General features: G+C 42.4%; 1 protein-coding gene across 5 annotated transcripts in view; it reads right to left on the reverse strand.

Annotated features, from left to right (window-relative positions):
- Window positions 1–20,588, reverse strand: part of AOAH (acyloxyacyl hydrolase) — a 170,637-nt gene that overhangs the window by 114,627 nt on the left and 35,422 nt on the right. For all 5 annotated transcript variants that reach the window (XM_019925453.3, XM_019925442.3, XM_019925444.3 and 2 more), the window contains exon 6: window positions 5,479–5,538. In XM_019925453.3, coding sequence (XP_019781012.2) covers window positions 5,479–5,538 — 60 coding nt within the window. The remainder of the gene's footprint in view (window positions 1–5,478; window positions 5,539–20,588) is intronic.

Consider the following 20,588-nt stretch of genomic DNA (forward strand, 5'->3'; position numbering starts at 1 on the left):
GTTATGAGATAAAATAAAGACTAACGGGAGAGACACTGGCTTAGGAAGAAGGAAGAAGGAAGGTCCCTTCCCTGGGGGAGGTGGGGTAGAGGAAGGAGGGGTGTATAGATGAAGCCCCTCAAAGCTTCCCGAACAAGGGGATTTCAAACAGCAGTTTCCATAAGACTCTAGCTTGTGGGATAAATTAAAAGCCCTGGCTTTTTACCAAGTAATGATTTTAGAAAGATTGCAGTTCCCTTGATGCTTTTCTCAGACAAAAGAAAAAATCAACAGGGTAGAAAATGTAAGGAACCAGAATTTATCAACAAAGGGAGAGATAGTGCGCTTTTCAAAAGTTCGCTTCACACCACTTTGTTTCTGTGAAAGACCTAGGTTACTACCTCCTCACGAACTGAAAGAAATCCAAAGTAGTTTTTTTGCTCTCACAAAAAAAAAAATGCCAAAAGCAAAAATAGGGCTCCCTGGGTGGCGCTGTGGTTGAGGGTCTGCCTGCCAATGCAGGGGACACGGGTTCGTGCCCCGGTCCGGGAGGATCCCACATGTCGCGGAGCGGCTGGGCCCGTGAGCCATGGCCGCTGAGCCTGCGCGTCCGGAGCCTGTGCTCCGCAACGGGAGAGGCCACAGCAGTGAGAGGCCTGTGTACTGCAAAAAAAAAAAAAAACAAAGTAAAAATAACGTTCATCGTTTGTTTTTCAGGAGCCAGTGGAGAGGCAGCGAGGACCCTGAACAGTGAGAGGGGCACTGCCCAGCTCCTTCCCCAGAAACCACACTGAGCATCTCAGCATCAGGCCACCATAGCTTTGAACTGTGTCTGTGAGCCTCTGTGCTTGATCTCAGTTTATTTTGTGCATCTGTTAGCAAGATGTGTCCTAAGGTAATTGCTTCTTTGCCTTAGGAAAGACTTCATAGGAATGCTTTACTTTTGGATAGCGGGGAAACCTGTAGTGATTCCCTCTAGCCCAAAAAGTTCTTCAGATGGCTGTGAGTGGTATTAACAGCACTGGTAATATTTTGACACTAGCAAAGGTGAACAGGTAACCTTTTCTGGTTATAAATGAGGTTTTTAAGGATCTTCAGGATGCCTGCCCAACTTTCTAGGATGAGGAAAAACGCTGATTAGCATGCAAGATTTGGAGACAGAAAAGACTGTCCTTGTTGTCATGCAGCTTACTGTCTAGTGGAGCATCGGGGTGAATAGCCCAGCTCTTAGCATGCTCTGTGATGTCCGTGGTGGTCCAGGCATTAATATGGCTTTCTGGGAACTGGAGGAGGAGGCAGGCAAGGACCCAGAAATCAGATAGGAGGCAGGTGGGAAGGAAGAGACAGATGCTCTATGCTTTTCAACTCCGAGTACAGCTTGCAGACTTGTTACAAATGTAATTCATGGGCTCGCCCCGATCTAGTAAATCAGGAAGTCTGGGGTAGGTCCCAGGAATCTGTGTTTTCACAGCCTCCCCGTCATTCTGATGCTCACTAAGGTTTGAGAACCACTGCTCTAGGTTCTAGCTGATGAAAGTGTGATCACAAACCAGGAGCATTGAGGCCATCTGGGAACTTTCAGGACTAAAGTCTCTGGCCCCAGATTCAGTTGACCTGCTGAATCAGAATCTGCATTTTAACAAGGTCCCAGGTGGCTGGAGTACACACCAAAGCTGGAAAAGCACGGCCGCTGGTAGAGGGAGCTCCCTTGCAGTGCTGCGGGCACATGAGCTGGGCTGGAGTCCTGGGGGACTGCCAAACATTTCAACCTGGCTGGAGTATAAGGAACTGGGAGAACACGGTGAACCATGGAAGGAAGGAGACATTAGGACAAGCCTAGGACACTGCACTACGTGCTATCTTGAGGACAGTGGGGAATCCTGGAAGGTCTTAAGCAGAGGGATCACATTTGTATTTTGGAAAGGTATCTCTGCAGGTGACATGAAGACCTCGAGGAAGCAATATGGGACAGAGAGACCTGTTGGCAGATAAGGATCCGAGACGTGATCCCGGGGTTTCTAACCTCAGCACTACTGCCATTGGGTCCTGAATAATTCTTTGTTGTGGGCTGTCCTGTGCATTGTAGGATGTTTAGCAGAATATCTGGCATCTAGCCACTATATGCCAGAAGCCCCCAAATGTCTCCAGACGTTGCCAACGTTTCCAGGAGAGGCGGAGGGAGGACAACATTGCCCCTGGTTGGGAACCACAGATGTGAGGTAGGAGGGGGAGGATGGTGGTGCAAAGGAGGGGTGTTTAGAGACCTGGTAACTGATTGAGATGAGCCGTGTAGATACACTGTAAAATAAACACCAGCGTGCAATTATACCCAACATCGGTGGCAATTTGGAAAGAGACACATTCTAAGACCCAGAGTCAGACTGCATTTGAATGTGTGAGCTACTTCTTTTAATATTTACTTTAGTCTGAAGGCCTTGGTCTAATGAACGAAATGGCAATGTAGATTTTAACACTGATGATAACCAATACATTAAAAAATTTATACAACAGCCTGATAATTACTATACAAGGGATACAATGGAATAAAATGTTATAATTGCACAGCTGTTCACTGTCAAAATTCAGCCTGAAGGCTGCAGCTGTCTTTGACATTCACTGTGCAGAAATTAGATCTAGGATGTGGGCAATAGATGATGCAACTTGTCCAGGGACCCCCAGAATTCCCTCTGTTTGATCATGCAGCCTTTTCATCACACAGTACGGGAAGGACTAACCTCTTCTTATAAACTTGCAAAGGGAACTTAGATGGACACAGAGCAACAGCGCAGAGGTCCTCACTTGCACGTTTGACAGCCCCTTGCTTTCAATTCAAACCTTACTAGATAGAGGCAGAATGTGGGCTGTTATTAACTCAGCAATGGATTTAAAACATCACATCTGACTGCATGTAATCCCATCTAAAATGAAAGTCTCAAATCCGGGCTGTCCCAGGGCACAGGAGTCAGGCAGCATCTTTATTTTGCCATCTATTTAACCAGCTTCTGCTTGCATCTGGAGCTTTCCCACCCCAGGATGTTAAATGAATACAGAACAACAAACAGGGGTTGAATAAATGGAATGAGGTGAATGGGGTAAATAGAGGGTCAAAGCGGGAGCATAACATCTCTTCTGTACACAGCCAACTTAAGATTGAATTTCTGTGTGATGAAGTGCTTTTAAACCATTGCTGTGTATTATTTTACTTGAATTTAACTTGGATTATTTTACTTGGGGCAAGTTTGAACAGCAGCAATTTTTAAAGGCTTTCCAGATGGTTCTGTTGAGTAGGTAGGTTGGAAATCAGGACCATCACGTACAGCAGTACAGGTTGTGCACTACAAGATTCTAATATTCACATAGCCTGTGATGTGAATGGTGCTTCCTGAAATTCAGTACTGAGGAGGTCTGGTTGAGAGCTATTGGAATAGTGGAAGGGGTAGAAACTTGGAAGAAGCTAAATCTGGATGTAAATGATGGGTTTCTCACTTATTAGCTATGTGGAGTGAGGGAATTACTTAACCTCTCACCCTTAGTCCTCTCATCTGTAAAATAGGGTTGATAACAGAAATATGCTATCTACTTTGTAGGAGTTTTTGTGATAATTAAATAAATTGATGCCATGACTCAGGTGTTCTAAACCCTCAGATGCTAAGTGTTCTGCCAAATCCACGAAGACCCCCCGAGGAGCCTCTCGGGACCTCCTTGAGAGGCAGATCTTCTCTGGAACATTCCATTCCCTTCAGTAACACTAAACTCTTCCCCAGTCTGGATTCCCCATCTGACAGGCTGTGCTGAAATGACACGCAACCTATTCTGTTTCTCTCCACATTCTGGCTAGGTCGGCAGTTACATCAACCTTCACAATGGAGTTAATTGCAGCCAATATCTTCTGAGCAGTTTTTCAAGATGCTTATTTGCATTTCCTGATTATTTTTTCCCTGATAGCTTTAATCTAGAGAGTAAATAAGTTGGAGGAGGTTTTTGAGGAGTTTTTTTTTTTTTTAATTGGTGAATTGTTCAGTTGATTTTTTTTTTTTTTTTTGGCTTCTTGCAAGTCATGATTGGAATCCTGCCCCATGAATTATGCTCACAATTCTGGTGACAGAAATGAAAAATTATAAAGTCCTAATTAGTCTTTGAGTTAATGCCAAGGCAGTTTGTACTAGTGAAGTAAACGATGTCCTGAGAATAAGTTTTTAGATGCATGTTGAGAAGAATAAGAGAGAAACGGTATTATTCTCCAGTCTGTTTAGAGTTCTGAAGGTGGTGGTCAAGGGTTTCATGTGATGTTTCAGTTTCTTATTCAATAACTTAAGCAGATTAGCTGAACCAGCTATGGTTGGCCTTTAATTACTCACTGAATTAAATAATAATTGGAGATGCAGGCATTGTGATTGATTAATCAATTGTGCAGAAATGCCCACATACTGTCATGCAACATGTATCAGCCTTGTACGTCAAAACCCATGTGCCCACCACAAGTAGGGTTGCCAAATAAAATATTGTACTGGACATACTTACACTAAATAATTATTCATTATTTATTTGAAATTCAAATTTAATTGGGCATCCTCTGTTTTTATTTGCTAAGTCTGACAAACCAAGCCATGAGGAATTTTCCTCCCCTTTATTTCCATGTTGCCAAATCAATACTACTTTGAATGTATTGAATCAGGGCTAGTAGAGAGAAGCCAAGGACGAAGGCCATGCCCTCTCATCTCTGATGAATGCTTCCTTCCTGCCAGGACTGCTAGCATTAGGGAGACAGTGTTCTTTAAAGGTTTACCTTTCTGCTTCCTCTTCAACTGGGGCTGATTGGCCACCAGGGCCCAAGTCAAATACTTGACTTAATGATAACTGATTTGAACTAGGCATTCTGTTGAATAAAACTATGATTGCAAAGAGGAAAAATTAGAGGAAAAGAATAATAATGGTGATGATTTTAGCTGGCATATATAGAGTGCTTGATAAGTCCCAGGCATGATACCAGACACCCCCCACACATCAACTCTCTTAGTCCTGACATCCATGCTTTGAGAAAGGAACACTGTTATTGTCCCTACCTCACTGATAGGGAAACGGAGGCTCAGCCTAGATCACATATATAGAAAGTGGAGAAGCAGGAGCATACAGCCTCCTCCAATACAGTCTACCGGAGGGCAGCAGTTCTCAACAGTGAGTACCAGAGGATATTTGGCAATGCCAGGAGACATTTTTGGCTGTCACGACTATTGTGGGGGTGGGTGCTGGCACCTAGTGGGTAGAGGACAGGGATGCTGCTAACATCCTACAATGCCCAGGACGGTGCCCACAACCAGAGTTGAGAAACGCTGCTCTAGAGAGAAGAGAGGAGAAAAAAGAGGTAGGGGCTCATATTCCTCTTCCAACCCAATTCATCTGTGGCGTGTTGTGTTGTGGGTTTGCGTCCGGGGTAGCCCCTGGCCTTTGGAGGTGAACGTGCCAAGGAAAATGCTGGCATTCTCCCCGTTGGTTGCTTACCAGAGTTGGGGATTTCTTGACAATCTGTCTTGCCTTCTCTAGTGTCAATTTCCACGTCTCCTATAAAAATTAAGTTAGACAATATTACAACTTGTGACTCATCTTTCCTTTCTCCGTGTTTTCCAAAGTTAGGTTTTTTTAAGTTCGTAACCTAGTAATAAAGGAATTATTCCATAAATTTCTGATAAAATAATTCACAAGAAAGCAATTTCACGTTAATAACTCTCTTTATTAAGGGATTTGCACTGTGCCAGATGCCACGCTAAGCACTTCACAAATATTATCTTATTTAATCTTCACAGCAACTCTGAGATATATGACCTTTTTACAGATGAGGAAATTAAGATGCAGAAAAGCTAAGAAGCTGTCTGAAGATCTCAGAGCCAGTGTCCGACAGAGATGCCATCTGAACCTCTGTCTTCCTGCCCGCTATGCTAAACTCAGTAACTTGCTTTTGGATCTGAAAGCCTCAGGGCAGGAGGCGGTCGACAGACAATCTGAGTGCCTTGTGCTGCAGGACAGAAGCACGGATGACAGCTGCCATTCGAGCTGACTCCACCTCTTGTTCACCTCTTCTTCTCCTGCTTTGACATCCCCATTTCTAGAGCATCCAAGGGCATCTTCTGAGTTTATGTTGCAAGTATAAAGGGTTAGCTAATTATTACCAATAACTTTTGTTGTGGAGCTCCATATCTGTGTATTTTTGGGAGGGTTGGGAGAAAAGTAACCTGGGGCAGGGGGTGGGGGAGGGGAAGTATTCGCTCCCAGCACTGCTTCCCAGAGCTTTGGTCCCCCCTCCTCAAATGTCCTGACCCCACCATACGCCTCCTCAGGCTGTCTCCTGTGTGGCCCTAATAGAACTTGGGTGATGGTTTACATGCCTGTGTTCAAACTCCAGCTCTGCTGCTGACTAGCTGTGAATCCTTAAGCAAGTTATATTCTGAGCCCCTCAGTATCCCCAGAATTCCTTGACATATACGAAAGCCCTATTTTCATTATCTGCAACGTGGGAATTATAGCTACTGACCTCATAGGGTGCTGTGAGGATTACAGGACATCATGTCAGGCCTCTAGTCCAGGGCCTACCCTGATAGCCCCTGCTCAGTCATTGATAGTTTGATTGGAAAACTGTCTTTCAGCCCCAGCTATCCCCTCACCCAAATCAGTAGGGAAGCTGAGGTTCAGGGAGAGTGCCATAGTTCTCAGTCCAGGTAACTGGGAACGTTGTCCCTTCACCTAAGCAGAAAATACAGGTACTGGGATAGGACTTGGAGCTGGCTGGTCAGCAGGAGAGGCCTCTTGGGAGATGCTGGCCTTTGTTCAGGAGTTGAGTCCCTACATGACCATTTTGCGTGTTCTTCACCCTGGGAGACGCCTTCCTCCACCATGGAGCCCCGTGTGTTCTGAAGACCTCAGCCACGTTGTGTGTACGTGAGTGGAGGTGCGACTGCTCAGTGGGAGCCTGGGTTAGAGTGAATTTTTCAGGAGGTTCTTTAGGAAGGAGGGGGGCAGAGCCAGCTGCATGGACTGGCTCTGAACCCCTCTCCCTAGTGTCTGCCCCAAATCATATTCCACCTGCTCAAGTTCAAAGGATGGCAAACCACAGCTCTTGTGTCACAGGCAGCAGGCCCGCTGACAGCTAAGAGCGCACGTTAGCAACTTGAGAAAAGAAGTTGCTCTCCAGGTAGGTCTTGTGGCCAGGATGCACTTGTACAGTGTATGCTTCTTAAACCACTGAAGCACTACTGTTCCAGTTGGTGAGCAGTTGCATCCCTGAGTGTCCCCCATCACTGCCTTGGCCATCCAGCCTCTCCTTAGGACTCCCCAGACCTCCCTGTGATCAGTCAACGTAGGGGCCAATGTCACGGTACAGTCTGGTGGGCATCTTCAGACCTTGATCCAACATGGCACCCAGTGTCCATTCTGATTGGCTGACAGCAGGGCCAAGACAGTTCATCACAATCCTCATTTTTAAGACATCGATGTCTTTAACAGAAAGACTGCTTAGGAAATGGCCCCATTCAAAAACGGACCTTACTGACTGCAATTTTGTCCTTTTCTGGGATTTTGACAAATCCTGGAAAATTTCCTATTGTATCAAGTAAGTATTTCTGGTAGGGTCCTTATAAGACACTAGATCTAGCTGCAAATTTCTATTATGGTGTCCTTTTTGGCTGCCCTTGTTAGCTTAAAGTTCATTGTCCACAATATTGAAGGTGGAGTCCCTCTGCCTTAATTATGGGTCCCCTGCTTCTCTGCTTTGGAAATACCCCTTTGCATTTTAAGGTCCATCTCAAGCATCTACAGGGCCTAGCACAGTTCCTGCTACACAGTAGGTGCTCAATACATACAGAAATAAAAGTAAAAGAAAACATTTATGATATTGTGCTAAGCAAGAAAAAAACAGGCTATCAGATTTTACACATACAAAAAAAAATTCTGCAAAGAAATATGCCATAGTAACTATTGTTGATAACTTTTCCTTTTGGTTCTTTTCTGTGTTTTCTAAATATTCAATAATGAATACAAATTCAGCAATACATGCTTTTTTAAAAAAAAGAACTCAATACATGTTGCCCTGTTTCTTACTGAAGAAGAAAATGATTTGTTCCCAGCACAGGGATGTGGTGAGGACCCTGGAGATCTGGGGGTGAACAGACACGCCTGCCCTCCCATAGCTTCTGGGCTGGCAAGGAGACACCAGGAACTAGTACAGTAAATACAGTAAATAGAAGTGAGATGAAGCAGAGAGAGGGCATTGGCAATGTCTTTTTAGGAGAGGCCACTTGGATCCCCTCGAGATAACTGATTTGATTTTAATCCAGCTCAGTCTCAGGGGAGATCAATGTTTAGTGAGGGATAAAGACAACCAAAAAAAAAAGAAGAAGAAGAAGTGACAAGGGCTTCACCAAATGCCTTCTGATCCCTTTAGTGCTGGGCACAGTTGCTGCTTTTGGGGTCCTCCCTGGAATGCTGAGGGCAGATTTATCTGGTCTTGGCTTGACCAGAGCACCACTGTCTCCCACAGCTTAAGTGCACTAATACCAACATTTAAAATAAAAAAAATCGTAAGTGCTTTTAAAAGATGCTTTGGTAAAGCTAAATCCTATGTATTGAAAAATAGCCACTGTAGGATACAGTGGAAAGCAGATATAATAATAGACCAGCAAATTCCAGCCAAAGGTCCGACACTCCACCATCTGATAAAAAATTAGAAGCAGCGGAGCTTCCTACATTTGTCTTTGTACCTAACAGAAATGGCCTCAAAGCGCTTTTGTCCTTCTCTCTTAACTCTTCTGGTCTGCCTTCTTCTGGAGTTATTTATGTACTTACTGCCTTCAGGGGGCAGTCAAGTCCATGGGGATGGCTTCGTTCAAACCGTGCTCCATTTGTAAATCAACTTACGCCATGAAATCTGGGGGAGAGGAACAGCCTGTCCTAATAAACTTCTAGAAAAGATCTGGAGTAGATCAGAGATCTTCTCCCCACCCTCAAACCCCCTCATAAATGCCTGCTCTTTGACAATAAGAAACTCACGTCTAAAATCATTTCACGTCCCAGGGGCTTTCTCCTTTGTGGAGCCTGTCACTGCTGTCAAAGTACCACGTGAACAAAAGGCACTTTCTGTAATTTTCAAATCTACTGCTGCTATAATTGATAGCAGATAACCCCATCACTAAAAATTATTCCCTGTAGAAACTCATGCCTAAAAATACGATTTTTCTTTATTTCCTTCACTCCTGAGCGTACCAGAATTCAATTCTTTAACATCACAGAACCTGAGAAGGCCCACTTTGTGAATGTGTCCTGTCCAATTCACCAATACTCCTGAAAAGTCGAGGGACATTGTGTTGAGTAACGGAGCATCCCCTGCACACTACATTCTCTGCCTGTTTTCCCATCGTTGTCAATACAGTGCAGTGTGCTTTGGCTGAAACATTTGAATGTTTGGGAAATGCCTTTCTAAATAGTATTCCTTACCACAAAGTGGCTCAAACCCTTGAATATGCTAATATGTGCTGTGGCTCTCCCAGCAGGACATTTAGTTTACAGATTTCCCAAACTTTTAAAACTTAAAACAACAACAACTTTCTTCTCTAGCACACCTATTAGCATCTCCCAGAGTGGGAGTAAAAGCAAGGATTTTTGTGTCACACAGGTCTGAATTGAATCTGGACTGTGCCACTTATTGGCTCTGTGACCTTGGGCAAGTTATGCATCCACTCTAAGACCCAGTTACCTCATCTGTAAAATAGGGATAATAGTAATTATTACTTAACACTTTCTACATTGTAGTCTTATCACAGTTTGCTGTCAATCTTCTCTCCCAAGTTATAAAACCCTTGATGAGAAGGATTATGTGTCATTCACTATTACATCCCTAATATATAATTCATGGCATGACATAGATACTTAATAAGTACTTGTGAAATGAATGAATAGAATGAATGATTACACAGAGAAATGACTGGCTGAATGAATATTTCTTTCTCCTTTCGTTATCAATCATATGCTTACAACTGCACTTGTCCCTAGGTTACATGAATTTCTACACATTTGCGCAGGTGCTTGGCATACAGAGCCAGAGCTCTCCCCCAACCGTGTGATTCTCTGCATTAAGTCATCCACACTCCATAAGAGCTACACTTGCCATTCCCCTGAGCCTAAATGACCTCATGAGTCATATTATCTGGCTTGTATTAAAATTTCAGGCATACTTCCTTCTTGGAAAATAGTGTGGCAATGGTGGGAAAGGTGCTGGAGTCCAGAGACCTGAACCACCAGCTCTGCTTGCAGATGGCCACGGTTAAATTACGTAACCTCTGAGCCTCTGCTTTCTATCTGTAAAATTGGATGGAAGGACTCAAAGACATTTGTTAAAGCTAATTTTGTTTGCTTGTCTCAATGACAGGCAAAGGGGGCAAATTGTAAGCAATGTGAAAATGAAGATAATCGCTCTCTCTCCTTGGTAACTTTTCACTGTCCACAATCTAGCGTTTAAGCCATTGTTTCTAAAGTATGAAGACCACGCTTCCATCTTCTGAAAATTACAACTTCAGAATGGAGGGTGCAACTGTAATCAGTAGTTGGAGAGAAAGTTGGGGAATAGATTGTGAGCTGGATATAAAACCCTCCTAGCTCGAATCTGTAATGATGTTTCTGACTCACTGAGAGCAATCATCTGAGGCATAAGCAGATTGTCCATCAACAGTGAGGGGCTTGGTTCTGGAAGTACTCATTTGATCCTGCAATCTGTTATGGTCAAATCTTTTCAGCTTCTCATTACTTTCTCCCTTTGATTGTAATGTTTCCTTATTCCAGTTTCAAATCCCCTTCAGAGTCTATTCAACACTCTCATGAGTGAATTGCAGAGGAAGCCATGCCACAGGCTTACAGAGATATAAGCCTTCAGCCTGGGGTCTTACAGCCCAAAGAACATGGATACGTATATTGCACTTCTTTATTCAAGGACTTGGAAAATTCCAAGGACAACATGGCATGGCTCCCTAGCAGTCTACAAAAGGGGAGAGGTCGACACTTTGCGTGATCATCAGAGCACACAGCAGCATATACCCATGATGGTTTTGCTCATATAAGTTTTTATCAAATAGTGGCATGTCTGGCTGGAATTTGCTGGTTTATTATTTTATCTGCATTCCACCATAACCTACAGTGGCTATTTTCCAATGCATAGGATTTAGCTCTACCAAAGTCCAATTTGATTTTCATGTTCCCACATTTCCCAGCTTTGTGACTTTAAGATACATGGAAAAAAATGAAATCTGTTCATGTCATTTTCTTCTTCCAGAGACCAAAAAAGGAGAGAGAAAAAGAAAGAACTGTAAAAGTAACAGAAAACACCACCACTTTTGAATGCATTCCCTTACATCACTAAATGTCTTTTCTTCATACATATTTTACCATTAGCTAAATTTCCTCCTTTTCTTCTCCTGGACCAATTCTGCACTGTGGAGCTATTAGTATCATGAGTACATTTAGTCACACTGCTTTTATCCTTTTCTATAGGAAATACCTATTTTAAAAAAAAAGTCTTATTTTAAATAACACTATTCCCGCCCCACAACTTTTCCTGATATAATTCACTGATTTTACTCTAACCACCGCCACTGCCATCATCACTACATACTTACAGAGGTTCTTCTATGTATCAAGTTCTCTATCAGACACTGTATATACCATATACCTACTCAGCAAGGTAGGAATGAACAGTTCTTAACCTTACTTTATAGTTGAGCAGTCCACAGCCCAGTACTATTTAAGTGAATTGTCCAAGGCCTCACGATGAATTTTGTTTCATTTTGACAGTTTCTTCCCTAGTACTTGGGCATGTGCCCAAGTTCTCCATGGCTGGACTCCATGGGTTTTTCTTATTATTTGATATTGTCCTACTCTTTAAACACATGATTTCTGGCAAATAATTGAGTTCGTCAGATAGTGGGTGTGGTTCAGTCATTGGGTTGTCTCGGGTCAAGTACTTTGTAACACGCTATTCTAATTTTTTACTGTTATTCTATTTGCGTTCAGGTTCCTAGATCAGTCTTGCCTTACGTTACACAATCAATCAATTTCTTCATCTTAGTTTCCTACTGTTGCCATAACAAATTACCACAAATTTGGTAGCTTAAAAACAACACAAATTTATTTTTTTTTTTTTTTGGCCATGCCACTCAGCCTGTGGGATCTTTAGTTCCCTGAGCAGAGATCGAACCCGTGCCCTCTGCAGTGGAAGCACGGAGTCTTAACCACTGGACCACCCGGGAAGTCCCCACAAATTTATTCTGTTATAGCTCTGGAGGCCAGAAGTCCTAAATGAGTCTTAGGAGGCTAAAATCATGTGTCAGCAGGGCTGGTTCCCTCTGTACTTTCCAGGGGGAGAATCTGTTTCTTGCCTCTTCGGTTTCTAGCAGCTGCACCCATTCCTTGGCTGATGGCCTCATCACTCTGACCAATACGTCTGTTGTCACATTTTCTTCTCCCATGCTGACCCTCCTGCCTTTCTCTTATAAGGACCCTTGTGATTACACTGGGCTCGTCCAGATGATTCAGGATAATCTCTCCATCTATAGAACCTTAACTTAATCATGCTTGCAAAGTCTTTTTTGCCATGTAAGGCAACATTCACAGATTCTGAGGACTAGAATGTGGACCTCTTTGGGGAGGCCATTATTCTGTATACAATACTGCTCACTGAACAAATATTTATTGAGCAATTAATATATGCAGTGAAATGTGCTGGGCTCTGGGGAAGTCACAGGGAACTTGAGAAATAAATCAGCCAGATTATCTGCTTTCATGGAACTTACATGTTAACAGATGGGGCAGACATTAAATAATAATTTTACAGTTATTTATCTTATTGTACAACCGTTTAATTACAACTGGGATAAGTTCTGGAAGCATGGAATGCCATGAAAGAAGAGGAATCCTAGAGGACCTAACTTAACTTGGGGCATCAAGGAAAACTTCTTAGAAGAAATGACTTCTGATCTGAGCTCAGATGTGGGTGATTAATTAGGTAAGATATCTTTTAGATACCTTAGGTAAGTATCTTTTAGAACTTTCCAAATTCAATAGGGTCATTAGCTTTTCTTGAGCTAAGGGAAGATAGCATATTCTCAAGAGATATATAGTTGTCATTATTTTTTAACTTCTCAAAAGCAGGCAAGAAACATTTCCAAATTTGAATACCATCTAAGTAAGTACCTTCCTTGGAGTTATCTGATTTCTTCTACTTATCAGAAGTCAAGGATAACTTAACATTTGCATTGTTAGTACTATCCACTGAAGATTCTTGGGATTGCTAAGAGCTTAATGACCCCCAAATAAGACTTTAAATAAGTCTGAGTAGATACATTCTCCAAGATTCCAAATATAGACTTAAACCAATATACGGCTTGGAATGTCTGTCAAATCCTTTGAAATGCTGGGGGAAATTATTGAATAGCAGACTATACATCCAAGTATGGTGTTAAATGTTGTTCTAAGTTCTGTTAGAGTTTTAAACCTTCAAGTCTTCAGAGAGCAATTTAATTTAGTGGTCTCTGATATTTACAGCCTTTCTCTTTCTGTGATAATTTCTTGTCTAATGAACTTCAGAGAGTTTTGCAGAATACGTAAGAGGTAGATGGAATCTCATTTAGTTTTCACTTTTTTAATTATGAGAAAAGGATCATCATATCCCCCCATCACTTTTGGCCCCTTGATCTTCTTCTTCTATAGACCAATTTTTTTTGCAGCCTTTGCTCTGGTTTTTCTTTTTGATTTTGTAAGAGCTCTTTGAATCATGGAGAAAATAATTTATAGTATGGCATATTACAAAAACATTTCCCAGTTTGCCATTTGTCTTTTGACTTTGTGTATGCCAGGCTTTTATAAGTTAGATGTATTCATATTTCCCTTTGTGACTTTGGGCAAATTATGAATAAAATTGCTCAGGTTTTTCTTGTTTTATGGTTCCATTCTTTATGATTCAACCTTTAATTTATTTGGGATGTATTTTGCCATAAGGAATAGATAAACACCTAGCTTAAATTTTATTCCCCAGATGGCTAGTCTTTAATCCCACCCATGTACTGAATAAACCAGTATTTTGCCACTGATCTGAAAGGCTATCTTTTTTTATCAAAAACAAGAATCTAAAATGCATTGGGTTTTATTTTTAGATACTATATTCTGTTCCAGTTTAAGCTTTTAAGCTGACTTTTTCGCATCTAGATGGCTATATTCCCCTGTAATTTATCTCACTGCTCATAATTTCCTGAGATGCTTAAAGAGGAACCTTAGAAATATTGTCAAGTAAACAACTCCACAACCAACAATTTACTGGAATTTTGATTTCTCATGTATAAAATTGGGATAATGGAATAACTTTGCAATTGTGTGGGAGGATTTTAGATGATGTATGATAAGTACTCAGTCCAGCTTCGGGTATGTTATAGCCACTCAGATTGTGGTTGTCAATTGCCTTTCGTTTTTCAGCCCCTAATGTGTACCTATCATACAATAGGGGCTTAGTAAATGCATATTATGAGACTAAGAGAATGACTGTCCGTGCCTTGAAAGCCTATCAGGTTTAGCCAAGGCTCTTCTCACCTTAGTACCATTTCTGGCCTCAGTTATCAGAGATATGGTTGTCTTCCAGACACAGCTATGAGTTTATTAAGTGAGGTAATTTGGAAAACTTTATTAAGTCTTCCAGAATATCAAGGTACACAAAAACTGTTCCAAAGCTGTAGGTTATTCTTCTTCTTTTTTTTTTTTTTTTTTTTTTTTTGCGGTACGCGGGCCTCTCACTGTTGCAGCCTCTCCCGTTGCGGAGCACAGGCTCCGGACGCGCAGGCTCAGCGGCCATGGCTCACGGGCCCAGCCGCTCCGCGGCATGTGGGATCTTCCCGGACCGGGGCACGAACCCGTGTCCCCTGCATCGGCAGGCAGACTCTCAACCACTGAGCCACCAGGGAGGCCCTGTAGGTAATTCTTTCTCGGATGTTTGTTCCCTTCAAAAATAACATTTGATTTTCTAATGATTTGCCAAGTCACAGTTGAAGAATAGCTATCACTCAAGAAGGAAATTTCCTTAACCTAAAACTCTGACGATCACACAAATGCCTTCTTTCTTATTTAATAATTTGTTTTCTCATAGGCCTGGATTTGTGAGAAAACACTCACGTACTATACAGAGTTAGGGTGGAGAACAGGAGAAGAGCAAATACAAGCTGGGTAGGTTGACCAGACAACTGAAGGAGAAGAGAAGCTTAATTTTTTCTATTTAGTTCAGGTTTTGAGCTACTATTTTGCTAGAGTTGTCCATGGTAGTAACCTTGGAGGCTCCAATGTAACCATGATGACAGAGGAAGAAATTTCCTTTCCTTGTTTGTCACAGAGATTCTGTTAAACTGAGAACACTTAACCATCTTTATTTTCTATGTACCTGCCACAAAAAAAGCCAAGTCATAACACAGATAGGTTAAAGAAATTTACCCAAACACACACACACACACACACACACACACACACACACACACACACACTGTTAAACAAAATGGAGCTCGGGGTCAGAGATTACTTTTCTTGAACAAGAACAAAGGAATAATTGATGGTTACTAGAGAACAGTTTGGTTTTAAACAGAGGAGATGCTAAACTCCAATCCTCTTGCCAATTCGACCTCACTGCTCATTCATTAATTCATTTTATTAAAAAAAATCACCATTTATTGAACATATACTTGATTCCAAGAACTGTGGTAGCCTCTGAGAATATGCCTCCCAAACTATTCAAGTTTGAGGCTCCTATTATAATGAACTCTAGGCTGTCTCAATAGGGGAATAATGCAGAGATGCATTTCTGGGAGATAACTATGGCCTTGGTCAGAGTGGAGAACTGGAAAGGACAGAGTGGATGTCCATGATGAGTCATCTGGAAGATTAGTGGCAGGAAAGGCCCAAGTCTAGATAGATGGATCAAGACATCTTTTTTTTTAAATTAAAAAATACTTTATTGTTAAAAAAAATGAGATCAAGACATCTTAAGGCTTAGATTGGGTCTGTAAAAAAGATAAAGAAGAAGATGGTCTGGGAGTAGAGACTCCAGCGAGTGATGGGAAGGAATTTAGAGAGAAAGGGTATTACGAAGGCATTACTGTCCTATTTTATAGAAAGAACTGGGTTCAAATGTAAGCCCATTCATTCAATACACATTTATTGTGCACAGGTAGTGTGCCAGCCTCCTATATGCATACCAGGCAGTGGCGAGAGAGACCGGGCTCAGGTATAGTCCCAGCTTTACACTCGTAGTCCAGCAGTCAGTCTCATAGAGCCAGACACTTAAACTAATGACTAAAATGCAACACCGAAAGTGCAATGATAGCTGTTAGGACACGGTATCTTGGGGACAATGAGGAAGGGAGTCTAATCCTCACTGGAGTGGGAGCATAAGTGTCAGATGGTTTCTAGCAGAAGGTGACAACTGATCTGGGTCTTAAAGGATGACTCAGGGAAAGGGTATATTATAAGTACAGGGGGAAATAGAGCAAGGCTGGGAGGTGAGACCCAGCAGGATGTGATGGAAATGATAAGAAGTGTTGAGCTGCTGGAGAGAAGTAGATAAGTCAGTTTCTCCAAGAACAAGGCTGGGTAGGTAGGGACAGGCTAACTGATGGAACTCAGACTTTGTCCTGACCTTGATGGATGGCTCTGAGGGATTTAAGCAGGAAAGGGAACATGGTCTGATTTGCGTTTGGAGACATCACTTTGGTGCCTGGATTTGAGGATTCCAAGACTGGAGGTAGAGATATCAGTTACAACGTTGTTGCAGTACTTCATCCTAGAAATGATAAGCCCCTGAATTAGGCAGGTGGAATTGAGGATGGAGAAGGGGAATAGACTAGAAAGAACCATTTAGGTGGGTGAAAGGTGGTTTCAAAACTGAGATATGGAATATGGGAGGGATAGCTGATGTGTGGAAAAGACGATAGTCCGGTTTCCGACATGTTATGTTCAAGGCGTCTTTGGGACCTACAAATGAGGATATTTATCTGGAAGCTGTGTGCACTGGCAGAAGCTCTGAGGAAAGTCTTGGGCTTCATTTGTGAGGCTTACAAGAGCAAACATTCTGTATGTTTATAATGATGAGTCACTATTCTAAGAATTTCCACGCATGTTAATTTATGTAATCCTCACATTAGCCCTTGGAGGTAGGCTCTATTATATTCCCCATTTAACATATGAAGAAACACAAGGAAGTTAGGTGATGTATCTCAAATCACTCAGCAAGTACATGGTGGAGCCAGGGTCACTGACGCCCTCAGGCTGGCATCTGAACCTCTGTGCTTAGCCACCAGGCTGTCCTGCCTCTAATCACTCAGGGAGAAAGCCCAGAGTGAGCAGAGTCTTGGCTGGGTGGGTTCTGGTGCTTAGGAAGGGAAGGGTAACCCTCAAAGGGACAGAGTAGTGCAAAGAGAACCAGGAAAGGGCAGAGGAGTTTCTCGGGAAGGGAGTGGCAAGCAGTGTCAAATGCAGCAGATGATGGGTAAGAAGGTTTTTGGATTTGATGTTTAGGAGGTCATTGGTGGCCTTAAGGAGAGGTGTTTCATTAGAGTGATGGAGCTAGAGGCCAGCCTGCAGTAGCTTGAGAAGCAAATGGGAGGTGAAGAAAAGCTCTCCTCTTTTAAAAAGTTGCTGGATTTTGCTGCTGCTGCGGCTAACACTTATTAGTACTTATTATAAGCAAAGCACTGTCCTAAAACTCAATCCCCTCCCCCCTCAGACAATACACATACACACTTATATGTACGTATGCGTATAAATACACATAGAGATATATATTAAGTTGTTAAATATTCATAACAACCGTATGAAGTCTGAGTATTATCACCATTTTATAGATGAAGAAACTGAGGCCCAGAGTGATGGAGCAACTTGCTTCAGGAGAGACAGAGTAAGAAATGCAGCCAGGCTTTGAGCCCAGGTGGTCTGGCTCTAAGACCTGTGCTCATAACCACCCTGTTGAACTGCCCCTCAATTAGAGGCAGCAGAGAAATGTGATTGTAGCTGGAGAAGAATGGGGGTTCTGGGAGGTTTATTTTTTAATTTAATTTTTGGAATGGGAGAGACCTGAGCAGGTTAATAGGTATCCTCATTTTCTTCCTTGGGTGTAGATAATTTCAGTGCAACCTTGCCCAATTAGCATACTGTTATGAGAAAATCCATAAAAAAGGAGTGAACTCTAAATAGATTATTTCTAAAACCTCCAGTTCCCTCAGCCCTTCTATGAGGCCTTATTCCCAGGGGACTGGAGACTAGAAACCCACAAACAGAGTTTGTTAATGAATCCATGAGAAAAGGGGCAGAAATCAAGGAACCAAGGATAATGCTAGGGGATAAGTGGAGACACGTGGAAGCTACCAGATGACAAAGAAAAGGCCAGTAGCAGGAGGAGAGACAATACTTTCAGGCTTGTTGATGGCAGCTTTCAGGCTTGAGCCAACACTTCTCACCCTTTAATGCTCATCAGAAGCTTTGTAGAAGTGCATAGGCTCACCCCAGAAATACTGAATCAGATGCACTGAGGTGGGACTCCACACATATTTCTGAAAACTGCTTCACATTCTAAAATAAGCTAAACATTTTACACTCTGGTATATTCCATTGAGACCAGATAAATCCTCACAAGAGAGGAAGCAAAGCACATACATGTTCAGAACTGCCCCTCCCGTCTTAGCTTTCATTTAACAAATCTTATGAAGCACCTACACTGCGCCAGGCATTGCACAGTCCTGGAAACATGATGGTGAGCAAGAAAGACATGGTCCCTGCCCTCAAGTGCTATGAAGGAAACAAAGTGTTATGTGAGAGCAAAGGAGACCTTCTTCAGATGGGCGGTTTGGGGAAGGCACCTGTGAGGAGGGGACATTTCAACAGAAAGCTGAAGGAGGAGAAGGTGCTGACCGTGCAGAGAACTGGAAGTGTTCTGAGCAAAGGGCCCAAGAACAAGGTGCTGAGACAGGCGAGGCCTGTAGTGCGGCGTCAACACTTACTCCACCTTGAAGACAGTCACCTCCACTCCTTCCCAGGGAGGGCCCAGCCCTTCTCTGCTGAGCTTTCTGTTCCTCTTTGCACCTACCGTTGGGACACTTGTTCATCATAGTTTGTTTACAAGTTGGTCTCCCTGTCTAGAATCACTCTTTGCATCGTGATTGCCCACCTCATTTGCTGGAATACTGTCCTACATAATTCATTCTCGATAAATATTTGCTGCCGGAAAAAAGAAAACAGAATCATTCTGTAGAAGCTACAGGACTTTAGGCAAGTCTTTTAATCCTCTAGGTCTCAGTAGACTTATTTATAAATAAAATGGGGGAATGATATCTGTCCTGCAGATATGTGATGGTTAAAAGAGATAGCTTACTCAGGGTGCCTCGCAGCAGGGCGGGCACACAGTAAGTGCTCGAGAAATGTTTGTTGAGGCGTGACTGACTATGTGAGTGACTGACTATATGATTTAACTGGTAATGAGAAAGTTGGGATACTTGTGCAAGGTTCTTGGAAATTAAGCTCTTCATAATATTTCATTAAAGCTAAAACCAGAGCCGTGTTTACTTTCTGACACTGAGGACTGGCTACTCTGAATGTGCTTCATAATTTATGCCAAACACAGGTGTGCTGATGTGAAGAGCTGCAGGTTGAGTTCAGGTTCTACTCACTAGGTATGAGACCTGGGTCAAGACCTTAAGCCTCAGATGTAAAATATGTTTGATAACTATACCTATAAAATAGAGTTTGGCCCTGTGATACTATACTAAAGTTGGAGACATCAGTATGAACTCATGTCCACACACACACACACACACACACACACACACGCACACACACAGATGGGTAGATTCATGGCTTACATACATACAAATATACTTTACTAAACTCTCCTCTAGGAGGGTCTAGAAGCAATGCCATCCTAGTAACAACAGGCACACCCAGCAACCAGATCTCAGTTTCTAAACACCATTCTCCAATAAAAGGAACCAGGTCACCTTCAAAAGTGGTGGATTGTAGGGTTGGGGCAGGAAAAATACAAGATGACCCTGGATCATCTGGCATTACCAGAAAGTAAGGAAATTCTAAAGAAAGAAAGGAAAAAAAGAAGGAATGAAGAAAGGAAGAAAGAAAGAAAGACAACAAGCAAAGAAAAAAAAAAGGAATGGAATGGAGCTGTGTCAAAAGGACCCAGGGCAACCCAAAAGAGCTCCCAGTGGCCAAAGCTGAAAAAATCTGAGCAAGAAAATAAGTAATGTAGTACTGAATTATAACTCAAAGTATGAAATACATATACACAAGTCTATATTGACATAAATGAATAACTGGATACATAAATAGGGAAGGGGAGATATATCTTTGCAGAAGAATTCCAAATAATATACTCCCTTCTCCAGGAGGTGGGCTTAGAGCCCCCATCCTACTGAGTGTGGTTTGGACTTAGTGACCCAGTTCTAAAGAACAGAGAAAAGGAAAAGGGAAAAATAGTGACTTTCCCATGAGGAAGCCTGGCAAACACCACCTTAACAAAGTGATCAAGGTTAACGTCCCCCTGGATG

The sequence above is a fragment of the Tursiops truncatus genome, chromosome 9 (genome assembly GCF_011762595.2).
Source record: "Tursiops truncatus isolate mTurTru1 chromosome 9, mTurTru1.mat.Y, whole genome shotgun sequence".
Classification (NCBI taxonomy): Eukaryota; Metazoa; Chordata; class Mammalia; order Artiodactyla; family Delphinidae; genus Tursiops; species Tursiops truncatus.